Here is a 13357-nt window from a genome sequence, read left to right as displayed (position 1 = left end):
TATTAACGCATGTATGTGAAACCTAGAAAAATGGTACAGATGAACTGGTTTGCAGGGCAGAAGTTGAGACACAGATGTAGAGAACAAACATATGCACACCAAGGGGGGGAAAGCTGCAGTGGGGTGGGGATGGTGGGGGGATGAACTGGGCGATTGGTATTGACATGTATACACTGATGTGTATAAAATCGATGACTAATAAGAACCTGCTATATAAAAAAACAAACATACAAACAAAAAGTGCAGTACTTCTATCAGATGAGGATATTTTTTAGCATAACCACAATAGCACTCACATCTAAGGATATTACCATCGATTCTTTGTTATCACCTAATACCTGACTGGATTATCTCAAGAACGACTTAGCCCAGACCTACACACTGCTTTTTGATCATGGGTCTCTCAAGGCTCCTTCTAACAGTCCTCTCTGCTGTGACTGAAAGGCTGTATCACCCAAATTCATATGTTGAAGGCCTAGTCCCCAATGTGATGGTATTTAGAAGTGGGGCCTTTGGGAATTAATTAGGTTTAGATGAGGCCATGAAGGTGGAGCCCCCAGGAAGGGATTAGGAGAAGGAAGAGACCAGAGCCCTCTTTCTCTGGCCACGTGAGGACACAGCAATCAGACAGCTGTCTACGGGCCAGGGAGGGGTCCTCACAGGAACACAGCCAGATTGAGGACCTCCCCAGCCTCCAGAATGATGAGAAACAAAGTCTGTTGTTTAAGCCCCCCAGCCCATGGTATTTGTTTGTGGTTTTCTTCTTTCTCTTTTTTTTTTTTTTTTTTTTTGGCCGAACCACGCAGCACGTGGGATCTAGTTCCCCAACCGGGTATGAAACCTGCGCCCCCTTCAGTGGAAGCGTGGAGTCTTAACCACGAGACCGCCAGGGAAGTCCCCAGCCCGTGGTACTTGTGATGGCCACCTGAGCAGACTTATAAGACACACCTTTTTTTCAAGGCATTTATTTGTAGAAAAATCAGAGTTCTTTTTTCAGAAGAATCTGCAGCATTTTGGAATTGGCTGACTGCCAGCTTGTGGTGTTTGGTCTGTATCATGTCTGTTTGTGGATTCTGTAACGTGCAATTTGAAGCACAGACAGAAGCAGCGGGAATAGTACAATACAACCATCGCCCAACTGCCAAAATCCTCATAAACCCCAGCCAAACCTGATCTCCACTCCAGCTCTTACCTTGTGTTCTGGTTACCACTACTGCTGAGTAGTGACTCACCCCAGACCTTAGCAGCTTGAAACAACCATTTTCTTACCGTTTTATGGCTCAGGAATTCAGGAAAGTTTCGACCAGCAGTTATCACCTGTGGTTTCCCAGGGGCTGCAGTCAGACGCTGTCTGAAGGCTCAGCTGGGCTGGACACATGGATGTCCACTCGTAGGGCTGCCACGTGCTGGGCAGTGGCTCGGCTAGGGAGACTCCAGGCCTGGGGCTGGAGTCACGACAAGCTCGTCACAAGCCCAGCACCTGGGCTGGATGGGCTGCAAGATCAGGACCGCGGGCTGCGGCTCCCCTGTGGCCTGCCCAGCGGCCAAGCACTTCCCAGCACGGTGGCTCCCAGCACAGCCAGCATCCCCGTGAGCCCGGCCAGGCCGCCCAGCCCACAAGTCACTTCCACCACTCCACTGGTTACAGGAGAGTGTCAGGCCTGCAGAGATTTGGAGATGGGACGTAGACCCTCAGGTCACACCACAGGACCCGTGGGCTGGGAGGGGCTGTGGCACCTGCAGAGACAGGTGCACCCCTTCCCGTGGCAGCAAATCCCCACCCAGCGCGTCCATTTGCCCTTAAAATACTTCGGGTGCGGCTCTAAGAGACAAGGACTCATGCGTATTCCATGTTTTCCGCGGCATAACTCACACTAGACAAAGCGCATGGTCCTTACTGTTCAGCGGGCGAGTTTTCCACAACTGCACGCACCTGTGTCATCACCCAAACGAGATGCAAAACTTTCCTCCACCCCACAAAGCTCCCACGGGCCCTGTTCCAGTCAGCTAGCCTGCCCCGGCCCCAGCCCAGCAATCATTTTCTGATTTCTACCCAACAGTAGTAAAACCTACTTTTTAAATTGTATAATACACAGAATTTTTGACTTGTTGAACTTTCTATTTCTCTGAGGCTTTTATGGTATTAGGATGACTTAAAGAAACGTGACTTCCAAAAGTTCTCACTTTCCCAGATCTAACGGGAATTCCTCAGCTTTAAAACCAGAATGTGGAAGAGAAGATGCTCTTGCCCTGCTTGAGGTGTCGCTCCTGGCGGACCAGCCTGTCCTCGCCCCTGACTCCCCGGGTGCCTCTCTCTGCAAGGCCAGCAAGACCAGCTGCTGGTCTCAGTCGACAGTCTTCTCCGGGTTTACTCCACCTCGCTGCAGCATTCAGCACGGCCCACTAGTTCTGCTTTCTTAACAGCTTTACTCAGTACAATTTAAATACCACAAAATTTACTTGTTTAAAGCATACAGTTAAATGGAATTCAGCAAACTTTCAAAGTTGGGCAACCACTGATTCAGTTTTAAGACTACTTCCGTCACCCTCAAAAGGGCCCTTGTGCCTTCTTGTGACCGATCCCTGTGCCCACCCTTAGCCCAGGCTTCCCTCCATGTGGATTTGCCTTTGCTGGACTTTTCATATCAATGGAATAGGAATCTATATTTGGCTTCCTTCACTCGCATCATGCCTTCAGGCGTCCTACACAGGGCAGCACATTCCTTGTGACTGCAGTCTTCACTCGCTTTCTTGAAACTCCATGCTCACTCCACCCCCGAAGTGAGAGTGTGACAGACACTGTTGGTGGAGTCCCCTGCCCACACCTTCCCTTGCTGGCAGAGGTCCAGCCCATCCTGGAGACACCGGGCACACAAGGCTTCTGGGGGAAGATTCTCCTTGCTGATACGAGGCAAGAAGTAATGCCTCTCACAAACTAGACACAGTCCCATGTGTGTGACACCGAGAGCCGTCCAGCCCTCTGCGGACCGTGGACACTTAGGATGGCAAAGTGTAAACACACAACCCTTGATGTTGCCACACCGAGGGCCCTACCTCTGACCTCTCCTTTATCTGGGGGATACAGAGCCCCTCAGCACTAAAGCCGTGTCTGGATGGCTTTTCTGTGACTGGCAGCCAAAAGCCTCCTGACAGCCTGGTAGCAGTTTTCCAAACCTCCCCCCTAGGACTCTGGCCCTTCCTGCACTCTTCAGCCCTCCAGTAAGGGCTCTTAAATTGGGATTTGAAGTCCGGGCCTTGCTCCCAAGGCAAGCGTCCTCATCTCAAACGCTTCCTGCCCTCGATGACCCCCAGGGGCCTCGATCTGAAGCTGTCTGTGCCCAGCTCCTCTCCCCGGCCAGGCGGCCATCCATCCTGCCCTTCCTTGTCTGACCCACCGGCCATGCGTCCTCAGTCACCGAGGCCCACGGGCATGCCTCCCTGCTTTGCCCTCACACCCTCTCACTCGGCAGTTCCCGCTGCCGCAGCCTCGCTGGTTCCTACCCAGTTACAGCGATGGGCCTGTGAGAGGCCTCTGTTCTGGAGACACAAACCCCAACGTTCCTCCCATGGTTTAGTTACCTAACAATTCCGTTTCCGCGACCCACGTGATAAAACTGCTGAACGACTTCGCATTCTGCTGCTTCTGTGGCTTCAACGCCGACCCACACCCAAAGGCTGTTACGCTGGGTAACTTTGCCCAGCTGTTTCACCAACATCCTATCCCCTCCGTGAGCTCTGTGGCCAGGCAGAGGGCTCCCACGGGACCGTGCTCCGCAGGGGAGCAGCTTCCCAGGCTCTGTCCCAGTCTGTGGAATGCCGAAGGAACGACACTGGGGCCAAAGGCGTCCAGCCCTCGGGAGGACAGCAGGCCTGCTTTGGATCTGCGCACTGCTTAGCCCTCTTGACTGTGTGCTCCGCATCTACCACTTGGGAACTCACCTAAACCTCTACTAAACTTATTACATCTTCCAACTAGAACTTTGATATTAAAGGTCCTAAAACCCCCTCTGCCGTTAGGGCACGCCCCCTGCTACTAGCATCCCACCACAGGCTCCTGTCCGCCCCATCCCCAAACGCACCTCAGGTTGTGTACCCTCCTGGGTGTGTCCTACCTTCCACTTCAGATGAAGGCCACTGCCGCTTAGCTGCCCCTTTCTTCTCATGGAAGCTCTCTGCAGGCTTGGTGTCTGGAGGCTTCTCAGACTCTTGTGAAGGCCTGTCCACCGGCCTTTCCGTAGCCTCTGGGACTGAACAGGTGCGCCCCGACTTTGGCTCCTCACCTGGAATAGATGGGTAATTAATTAGACCTGTATTTTATTGAGTCTAGGGCAAAGGATTCCATCCTTCTTCAGTTGCCTGCTTTGGTCCGGAATGAAATAAGATAGCTTGAAAGACTTGGGTCACTCCATTTCCCTACACGTGGATATTCCCCGGATGAAAAGGCCCCCGAGGCACGATCATCAGAGAGGACCCGGCGCAGGAGGATTTGTGGGGGCGGGGCCGCGCCGGGGAGACTGCGGGGCGGCGGCCCTTCACCTTTCCGGAGTTTGTGTTTGCTTTTGGAAAGTCCCATAGGTGACTGCCCCGCGACGCAGCCCCAGCCCCTGCACCTCGGTGGGAGCCCAGCCCACTGACTCACAAGAGGCCCGGCCGCCGCCTCCCGGGCCCGCGCGGTCGCCACGGCAACGCCACCGCCCGCGAGACCAGCCCGTCCTCTCGCGAGAGCTCCCGGCCGCCGGAAGCGGCGGCGACCCGGCAGTTACCCGCCCGCCAGTCCGCCAGCCAGCACCGGTCGGTTTGGTTGACGCCGCCGGGAGGTCCAGTCCGTCCGCTTCTGCCAGGGCTGCCGCTGCCGGACCGGCCATGGACGGTGAGAGGCCGCCGCCCTCCGGGGCCGCGCGGGGCGGGGCCGCCTCTCCCGTGGGCGGGGCTCAGGCGGGTGCCCCTGGCCTCGATCCCGGACCCTGGGCCCCGATCCCGGTACAGGATCCCGGGGCCTCCACCAGGGACCCCGATCCCCGACACCATACCCCGAGACCCAGGACCCCGACCTCGACCCCGGGGCCTCGACCCAGGACTCCGATACCCTTCCCTGATCCCCGACACTCTTCCCCGGCCCTCGTCAGCGACCGTCTGCCCCTGCCCCGCCAAGCTGCGGTACTGGTGAGGGACATCGGCCTTTGGGGCCCTGGGATGCCGGGTCAGAGGGCACCCGAAAAGGAGACAGTTGCACCACTGCCCCCAGAACACCGCTGAGAGAAATAAGAAGAGCTTTGGCAGAAAGCCCTCACTATGTACAGGCACAACAGCTCTTGAGACAGGAACCGTATGCGCCCATTCTGCAGATGGGAAAACAGGTTGAGGAGTCCGTGCAGGCACAGGCCCCAGGCGGCCTGGTCCTCCACTGCCTGCAGCACCCCCTCAGGGCCCTCTGCCTTGCTCTGCTCCAGAACAGGAAGCATCAGTGATAAAATGAAGATACCTACATTTGCCAGGATGTTTAAGTGCTAGTGTGATAGAGAGGCTGTGCAATGTTATTGTCATGAAGGAAATCCTATGCAGATTGCCTCAGAGAGAAGATGAACAGCACACCCCCACCCCACGCGCACACACACGTTGGGTTTTGCCTCACAGCTCACTCAGCTTCAGCTCTCCAGGGAATTCTGTTTTGCCCGTATCCCTTTTCTCCAGGGTTAGGTTTTGCCCTTTAGAGTCTGTCCTTCCCACTCAAGTCTGGGCCACACCCAGCCCAGCCTTGCTTTCCCTGCAGTGAGCACACTGCCTGCCACCTGTTTCTCCAGAGTTGCAGACAGCTCTGGCCTTGACTAGGGCCCGCAGTGACAGGTGAGAGCTGCACAGAGCTCCACTGGGCTCTCAGCTGGGAGCCTTCACATACCTTTGTGGTTCTGGATTCTGGTTGCAGGATTTCGTTTCTTCATTCCGGGCTAGTGTGGTACACCCTTTCAGAAATCATTCCCCAAATTTAGGAATGGGATATACACTGAGATAGTTTTAAGATGAAGCTGAATCTACCGAGCTCTCGAGTTTGGGTAAGTGAGTAGCAAGTTCAGATACCAAGGGACTTAGCCAGTAACACACACAGGTCTCCAGTTCCTCATTGAGGGTAGGGGGGCACCTGAGCCTGATTCGATGGCTCAGAAATGGCAGCTCCCACGGAGCGTGGTCTTTGTGGGCCAGCTCTTTTATGGCGTAAGAGTCATCGGCCTGCTGTTTTTATCCATAAAGAATAGACTGTCTGGGCCTTCCCTGGTGGCGCAGTGGTTGAGAATCCGCCTGCCAATGCAGGGGACACGGGTTCAAGCCCTGGTCTGGGAAGATCCCACATGCTGCGGAGCAACTAGGCCCGTGAGCCACAACTACTGAGCCCGCGCGTCTGGAGCCTGTGCTCCACAACAAGAGAGGCCGCGATAGTGAGAGGCCCGTGCACCGCGATGAAGAGTGGCCCCCGCTCGCTGCAACTAGAGAAAGCCCTCGCACAGAAACGAAGACACAGCACAGCCCAAAATAAATAAATAAATAAAAAGCTGGGGGGAAAAAAAAAAAAAAGAATAGACTGTCAAGTACTAAACCTTGTTAAATTGGGGAGGACTCCCAAGGGTCCTTTGTAAAGCTGCACTGATTACAAACCATCTCGACTTTTCACCACGCGCCACACGCTGCACCCGTGACACTCCCCGCACGCTAACCCTTAAGGCCAGCTGGTGCCATCCTGGTGTTTTCCTGCAGTGGAGAGTCCGGGAGGCTAAGGAGGGGCAGAGCCGGTGTGAGTGGGCCTCCCCGAAGGCCCCGTTCTGTTCCAGCTCTTCACTTCCAGGAGGGTCTCAGCGCCCCCACCCGCTGGTTAGGAGCGTTGCTTCTCACATTTCTTAACAAGCCTCAAACCATCTCCTCTCTTTGCAGATACCGTGTTCCAGCTGAAGGTATGTACTGACTGAATGGCCCTTCACCCCACCCTGTCCTGGTGGTTGTCGGTGGGGACAGATGGTGTGAGTCACACTCAGGACAGTGCTCAGCCAGACTGATGACCGAGGGGTCAGAGAGGTGGCTTGCTAGCTTGTCTCGGGCTGAGTGGAAGCAGATCATTGGGCCTCATTCAGGAGAGCGCGAGTATGTGCATCCCTGAACGTTCCGCGAGGCGTTTAAAACGGTTGCCTCGAGTCCTTCAGCGACACGTGCAGGGGAGCGCTGTGGGCAGCTGAGCAGCCCTCCTGCCTGGGTGGGGTCGGCAGGCTCCTGCCCCAGCTCCTGTAGGGGCCCTCCTAGGTGCCCATCCACGGTGGGTGCTGAAGGGCGGGAGGAGTGTTGTGCACCAGCCCCCGGCTAGCAGCCGCGCTGGCTCTGCTGCGGGGCCTCCAGGCCAGATTCCCAGCTCAGGAAAATCTGGACTTTTCCCTGAGGAACGTAGCTGGTGGGGCTGGACAGACAAGAAACCATTTTTCCACAACGAAACGTCCCAAGTGCACGGGGGCACCCAGGGCTGTGGGAGAGGCCCGAAGGCTGGGGACCCTCCCAGGCGGGTGAGTGACGTTGGCTGAGAGAACAGTGCTGACAGGACCAGAGTTAGGAAACTGGCTTCTGGAAGGCTGCTGTTCCCTTGGGTCATCTGAGCCTTCTCCCTGCCAGCTTCTGGTCAGCTGAGGCCTGTGGAGGGCCACTGACCAGGGCTGGGGTGTGCGAGGTCATGCCAGGTGGTCCCTGCTGCAGCTGACCAGCGGGTCCCAGGGCACCTGGCCAGAGTGGTGGACTTTGTTTAGAGGTGGCGGATGGTGGCCCGGTGTGTACTTCAGGCTGTGTGTGGAGGGCAGTGGGCCAGGGGCTGGGCAAGCCTCGACGCAGAAGGCAGAGGACAGAGCAGGCCACGGAGCCTCTGACATGAGGGGCCCCGTGTGGGTGGGGCAGGAGTGGGGCTCTGGGCGCAGAGCCGGGCTAGGGTAGCCCGACATGGCGATGCCTGACACCGGCCCCATCAGACAGCTGGAATGTGGCTTGCAGGACTGATTTTTTACTTTCACTTAATTTTAGGTAATTTAAGTTTAAGTAGCTACATGTGTCTAGTAGCTACTGCACTGCACGGTGGCTGCAGACATTGATTTAAAGGCCCCTCAGAATTGAGTCTGATGACCGGGAACTGGGGAGGACTTTGGAGAGAGCGCCCCGTGCCCGTGCCTGAGGTTAGGGAAGCATTGATCTGCACAGAGGCTGGACCACGGGAGCGGGGGAGATGTTACCCTGAGGCCTGGACACCAAGGTGGGCAAAGAGGGAGGGGTTTACGGTGGCAGCATCCGGGTGACACTGGCCAAGGCCTGTGGGCAGCTTCTCGGTGTGTCCCCAGCTGCCGGGAGCCGGTGCGTCGTGCTTCAGGCTGTGGAAGAAGGGGCTGAGGCCGCTGGGCGCGGGGCTGTGTGGAGGGGAGCAGCTGAGGGCCACAAGCGCGCGGACGGGCACTGACGTCCTAGTGGGCAGCGGACTGTCCGGCAGAGGCAGCAGTCGTGAGGGGTCAGTGATGTCCACCCTCGGAACGAACTTACAGCGCAGGAGGGCGGGGAGCGGGACGGCGGGTAGGCCAGGCTGGTGACCCGGCCTCCTGTCCGTCAGTTCACGGCAAAGCAGCTGGAGAAGCTGGCCAAGAAGGCGGAGAAGGACTCCAAGGCAGAGCAGGCCAAGGTGAAGAAGGTGAGTGCAGGGGCCGCTGCGGGACCGGGCCTCTCCTCCCGTGGGTCCTGTGCTCCTCGGGCCTGGGCAGAGGCCAGACCCCTCTGTGGGGCGGGGCGGGGCGGGGCTGCAGGCTCCTGGGGTTGCCGTGCTCTCCGTGGGGGGCTTTCTTACAGCTGGTTAGCAGCTAGAGTGGCTCCCGGGGTGCTGGGTTTGGATGACTCCTCACCCAGACTGAGGCTCCCAGGGCAGAAGGGAAACGCAGCCGACTCCCCAGTCTGAAGCCATGTCACCGCCATAGTCGTGACTCCTTTGGAATCAGCATTGCCTGTGCTGGCTTTTCAAGCTCTGCTTCTTGCAGGCGGAACTATATTGTGTGAGGGCAGCTGAGTGTGTCGGTGGGCGTGGAGAGGCCTGGAAAGGTGGCCGTGTTTTCCTGAGCCCGGCTTTCTTGTCTGATTTTCTCTGAGGGCTGGTCGGGGGCCCTGCCCCTGGACACCCTCACTCCTGAGACATTTCTGATGAGAAACCCTGCGGAGAGGCTGAGAAGGGGCTGCCCCACAGCAGCAGACGGCGCCCCAGGACTGGCCGGGGCCGGGCCCCAGCTGGCATTTCCCCCTGCATTTCAGGCCCTTCAGCAGAAGAATGTGGAGTGTGCGCGGGTGTACGCCGAGAACGCCATTCGCAAGAAGAACGAAGGTGTGAACTGGCTCCGCATGGCGTCCCGCGTGGATGCCGTGGCCTCCAAGGTGCAGACGGCCGTGACCATGAAGGGGGTGAGTGCTAGGCCGGGGGCCACGTGCCTGGGGCCGGCTTCTGCTGGCAGAGTCGAGGGGGTGGCCTGGCACAAGGGGTCAGGCCGGGATTCCCTCCCTACAGTAAGGGCGGTTCTAGAGTGGAAGACGCACCCCGAGGGCTCTCTCCAGTGTCCGTCCTTCCATCGACGGCACCATCTGGGGACGTGCCATGCGGGGGGGCGGGGGCCCGGAGGGCCCTGCCTGCCTCCTCACTCCCGCCTCTACCAGGTGACCAAGAACATGGCGCAGGTGACCAAAGCCCTGGACCGGGCCCTCAGCACCATGGACCTGCAGAAGGTCTCTGCGGTGATGGACAGATGTGAGCAGCAGGTGCAGAACCTGGACGTGCACACGTCGGTACGCCGGCCCGGGGCCCGGGTGTGCGGGTGACGGCCAGGCGTGTGCCCCCTTCCCCTCCCGGGAGCCTGGCTCCTCGTGGGGAGTCCAGACCGGCCCGCAGAGGTCCAGCAGGGGAGAGGGGGGCCTGGGGCCGGGGGTGAGTGCCCGCGCAGGCAGCTGTGCCCCAGGACCAGCACGCCAGAGGGAGTGCGCTGGAGAGAGCGCCACAAGGGGGCTGGCGGGGGAAGGAGCCACAGGAAGCCCTGACCGCCCGGCACATGACCCCCAGGTGATGGAGGACTCCATGAGCTCCGCCACCACGCTGACCACACCACAGGAGCAGGTGGACAGCCTCATCATGCAGATCGCCGAGGAGAATGGCCTAGAGGTCCTGGACCAGCTCAGCCAGCTGCCCGAGGGCGCCTCTGCCGTGGGCGAGAGCTCCGTGCGCAGCCAGGAGGACCAGCTGTCTCGGAGGTGGGCCAGGGGCACCTGTGCTGGGCGGGCAGCGCGCTGGGTGGGAGCCTGGGAGGGATGCAGAAACCCCAGCCTCTGTGCCTGCAGGCCCAGGGGCAGCTCAGTCCCCGCCCCTGTTCAGACCCTGCTCTCCGTTTACGGCTCCCCCCTAGAAGGGGAGGAACAGGATTAGGACGGCCTGGAACAGGGCCTGGAAAAGCCGGGGTGGAGCCATTGCCAGGGCCTCAGGGAATCCTGTTGTCGTTTACAGGCTGGCCGCCCTGAGGAATTAGTGGAGCCCAGCGGCAGCACGCTTCATCCTGGCCTCATGGGGGAAGGGCTGGGAAGGCTGCCTCTGCCCCCTCCCCACTGCCCCCTCCCCCTCTCACCCGCCAGGCCTGCGACTCTGCCTCTTCTCTGAGCACCGTGTGGGTCTGTGTCCAGCTGGGCAAGTTTGCACAAACTTCTGACTTCTGTGGGTAATTTCTGTGACTCCGGGCCACCAGCTGGGCGATCTGCAGGCTCCCCTCCATCCACCACCACTGAGAAACCCCCAGGGACTGGCTGGTGGCTGCCACGTGGATATGGGGGCTTTCAGACTCCATGTGATGGCAGATGTGCTGGGACTGGTCAGCCAGTGGGGGTCAGGGCTGCAGGCTGTTGCTAGGCCCCCCTGGAGGCCCCCCCACTCCATTTAGAACCTGGTCCTGCCAGCTGGACGGGCCCCGCTCGGGCTCCCCAGTGTAAGGCGCCTAGCTCCCAGTCCAGCGGTCCCCTGGGGCTCTGCACCCTCACTCCCCGGTGCCTCTGGAGGGCTCAGGCCCTGCAGGGTCTCCTCTAGGAAGCCAGAGTCTACGCTGAGGCCCCTCCCAGCCAAGGAGCAGGCGCCTCCCCCTCCTGGGTGGGATGCCTTTCTCCTGTCACTATAAATGATGGGGTGCCTCTCCCATCTGGCTCTTGCTGCCTTGTGGGCTCACGCTGTTGACCTTGAAGCTGGAGCGGCTGATGGGAGAGCCGCCCTCAGTGGGGCCGGCAGTGGCAGTGCTTCTGACGACGTGCTGAGCTGGCCTGAGGGGAGCTTCAGACAGGCTGCACTTTTCTGTTTTCTTCAATACCTGAAGTTTACTTCGTTTTCCTGAAGCTTCCAGGGATTTTTTTTTTTTTTCCCAAAAGAGAGGAGCAAGTAGATGGGGAGCATTTGGTATGAGCCCCTCCCCGGCGTCAGCTGGAGAGCGCTGGCCGTCGGTGCCAACCAGAGGCCTCTGGCTGGCCGTCTGTCCTCACAGCACTGGCTCTCATGGACAGAAACGTGGGAGAGCTTTCCCTGGCTCTCTGCGTTTGATTCTTCCTGGACTTGGAGCCCTTGGGCGCTCTGTACAGCAAGTTGTGCTGTGGGCTGCCTGGCGCTCTGGACTGTGGTGTGAGGCCGGAGAGAATGGGGTTCAAGAGCCACCTGGTTTTTCTTCTGTGATGCCGACCGACCTCGCCTTACTCCCTGGCCATCATCCCTTGGGGCTCCCACGTGCTGGGGATTCAGAGAAGGTCCCCAGGGGGTGCAGATCTCCACAGAGACGCCCGTGGAGCAGCAGGCGAAGTTTGCCTTTTCCTGAAATGCTGTTGTGAATAAAGAGATTGTTCCCTGAGAACTGTCTCCATCTTTGCTTTAGTGGCCTGGGGTGGGGTGGGGTGGGGTGGGGGCCTTAAGCAGGACAGTCGGCTTGCGGTCCAACCCGCCAGTAGGAGGCTGACGGGTTCCTGAAGGAGGGCAGGTGGGGTGGTGTGAGAAGTGGGAGTCCCAGGCCCTGCTCGGTGAGGCCGAATCGGATCCACAGTTCCTCTACGACTTTACCTTGAAATACTTTTAAACTTACGTAACAGCTGCAAACCAAGTACATAACTTCTGTATTCTTCTGTGTAGGAGCTTTCCTCACGTCAACCTTCTAGTTACCGTAGAACCGACCAAATCGGGAAACCGCCCTCACGTTATTACCCTGTGGTCCCTCCAGCCCCGAATGTGGCACAGGCCCTCCCGTTTCTCTACGTGACCGGGACGGTCTCGAGGCCACTGGATGTGCACCGGTGTGCTCGCGGGAACCGCGTCCGGGCGCCTCCCACCCCGTGTGCCCCAGAAACCGCGTCCGGGCAACCTATGTGTGCACCAGAAGCTACATCCGTGCGCACCCCTATGTGCCCCCAAAACTACCACCGGGCGCCCCTCTGTACTCACGGGAACCACGTCTGGTCACCCCGCTGTGTGCACCGGAAACCACGCTGGTGCGCCCCTCTGTGGACACGTGAGCCACGTCAGTGCGCCCCCTCTGTGCGCGCCGGAACCATGTTGGTGCACCACCCTATGTGCACCAGAAACTACGTCCGGGCACCTTTCCCACAACCCACCGCTCACACGAAGCACGTCCGTGGGCCCCCCTCTGTGCTCACGGGAACTACGTCCGGGCACCCCACTGTGTGCACCAGAAACTACGTCCGGACACACACCGACACATATATACACACACATACCCCGTGGGCACGGGAACCACAAGTGTGCACTTGTCAGGCCTCCCCCTCTGGTTTGTTACTCCTTGGGCAGTGAAAACCCCGTTTTCAGGTTCTCAGCCCCTGCTCCCCGCACAAAGTTCTAGTTTCGGCACTGCTGGCTGCCCCCCTTCCCCGCCCCGCCAAGAGACGCCCTTACCCACCAGAGGACTGGGTTTGTCGCAGGCCTTGCCGGGGCTCCTCGATGTGTCGTCAGAAGCCTCTGCTCTTAGCCACACCCTCTTCAAAGTGGCTGGCGTCTCTGTTAGCTTATTTGGCTTCTGTTTCATGCCGGTGCTTCGCAGCCTGGCTGGTCCTGATCAGTTTTTTGGCCGTGTGAACCGTGGCCAGGGTTGTAGAGTCGGAACCACAGTGGGGTCCCTGCCCCTAGTGCCCAGCCCGCCTGCCAGAGTGACCACCTGTGGCTCTGGGCCCCCCACCCTTGTCCCCTCCGAGTACGTCTGGGTTTGAACAGGTCCTGGGGCTGCTTGTTGCCTTGTTGGAGAATCGCTGATGTGGGCCCTGCCTGGGGAGATAGCCCTCCAGGGGCTCCTGA

At 58.8% G+C, this 13357-nt stretch overlaps 2 protein-coding genes across 2 annotated transcripts in view; one reads left to right on the top strand and one right to left on the bottom strand.

The window, feature by feature from the left end:
* The window catches only part of SPATA33 (spermatogenesis associated 33), a 13896-nt gene extending 9031 nt beyond the window's left edge, over nucleotides 1–4865 (bottom strand). The window contains exons 1-2 of the mRNA XM_007125502.3: nucleotides 4640–4865; nucleotides 4113–4280 (exon numbers count right to left, since the gene is read on the bottom strand). Coding sequence (XP_007125564.3) covers nucleotides 4113–4280; nucleotides 4640–4865 — 394 coding nt within the window. The remainder of the gene's footprint in view (nucleotides 1–4112; nucleotides 4281–4639) is intronic.
* CHMP1A (charged multivesicular body protein 1A) lies at nucleotides 4742–11904 on the top strand. Its single transcript, XM_024125164.3, has 7 exons — nucleotides 4742–4870; nucleotides 6922–6941; nucleotides 8618–8695; nucleotides 9304–9450; nucleotides 9700–9828; nucleotides 10100–10287; nucleotides 10538–11904. The coding sequence occupies exons 1-7, from the start codon at nucleotides 4864–4866 to the stop codon at nucleotides 10557–10559; spliced, it is 591 nt and encodes a 196-aa protein (XP_023980932.1). The 5' UTR covers nucleotides 4742–4863; the 3' UTR covers nucleotides 10560–11904.
* The last annotated feature ends 1453 nt before the right edge of the window (nucleotides 11905–13357 follow it).

This window comes from Physeter macrocephalus, chromosome 17, assembly GCF_002837175.3.
Source record: "Physeter macrocephalus isolate SW-GA chromosome 17, ASM283717v5, whole genome shotgun sequence".
Classification (NCBI taxonomy): Eukaryota; Metazoa; Chordata; class Mammalia; order Artiodactyla; family Physeteridae; genus Physeter; species Physeter macrocephalus.
This window is presented reverse-complemented; position numbering and strand designations above follow the sequence as displayed.

What these genes read in the sequence shown, in the direction of transcription:
- CHMP1A (XM_024125164.3), top strand. An exon ending in AGCAGGCCAAGGTGAAGAAG is followed by an intron (nt 8,696 to 9,303) that starts GTGAGTGCAGGG and finishes CCTGCATTTCAG; the next exon opens with GCCCTTCAGCAGAAGAATGT. An exon ending in ACCTGGACGTGCACACGTCG is followed by an intron (nt 9,829 to 10,099) that starts GTACGCCGGCCC and finishes CATGACCCCCAG; the next exon opens with GTGATGGAGGACTCCATGAG.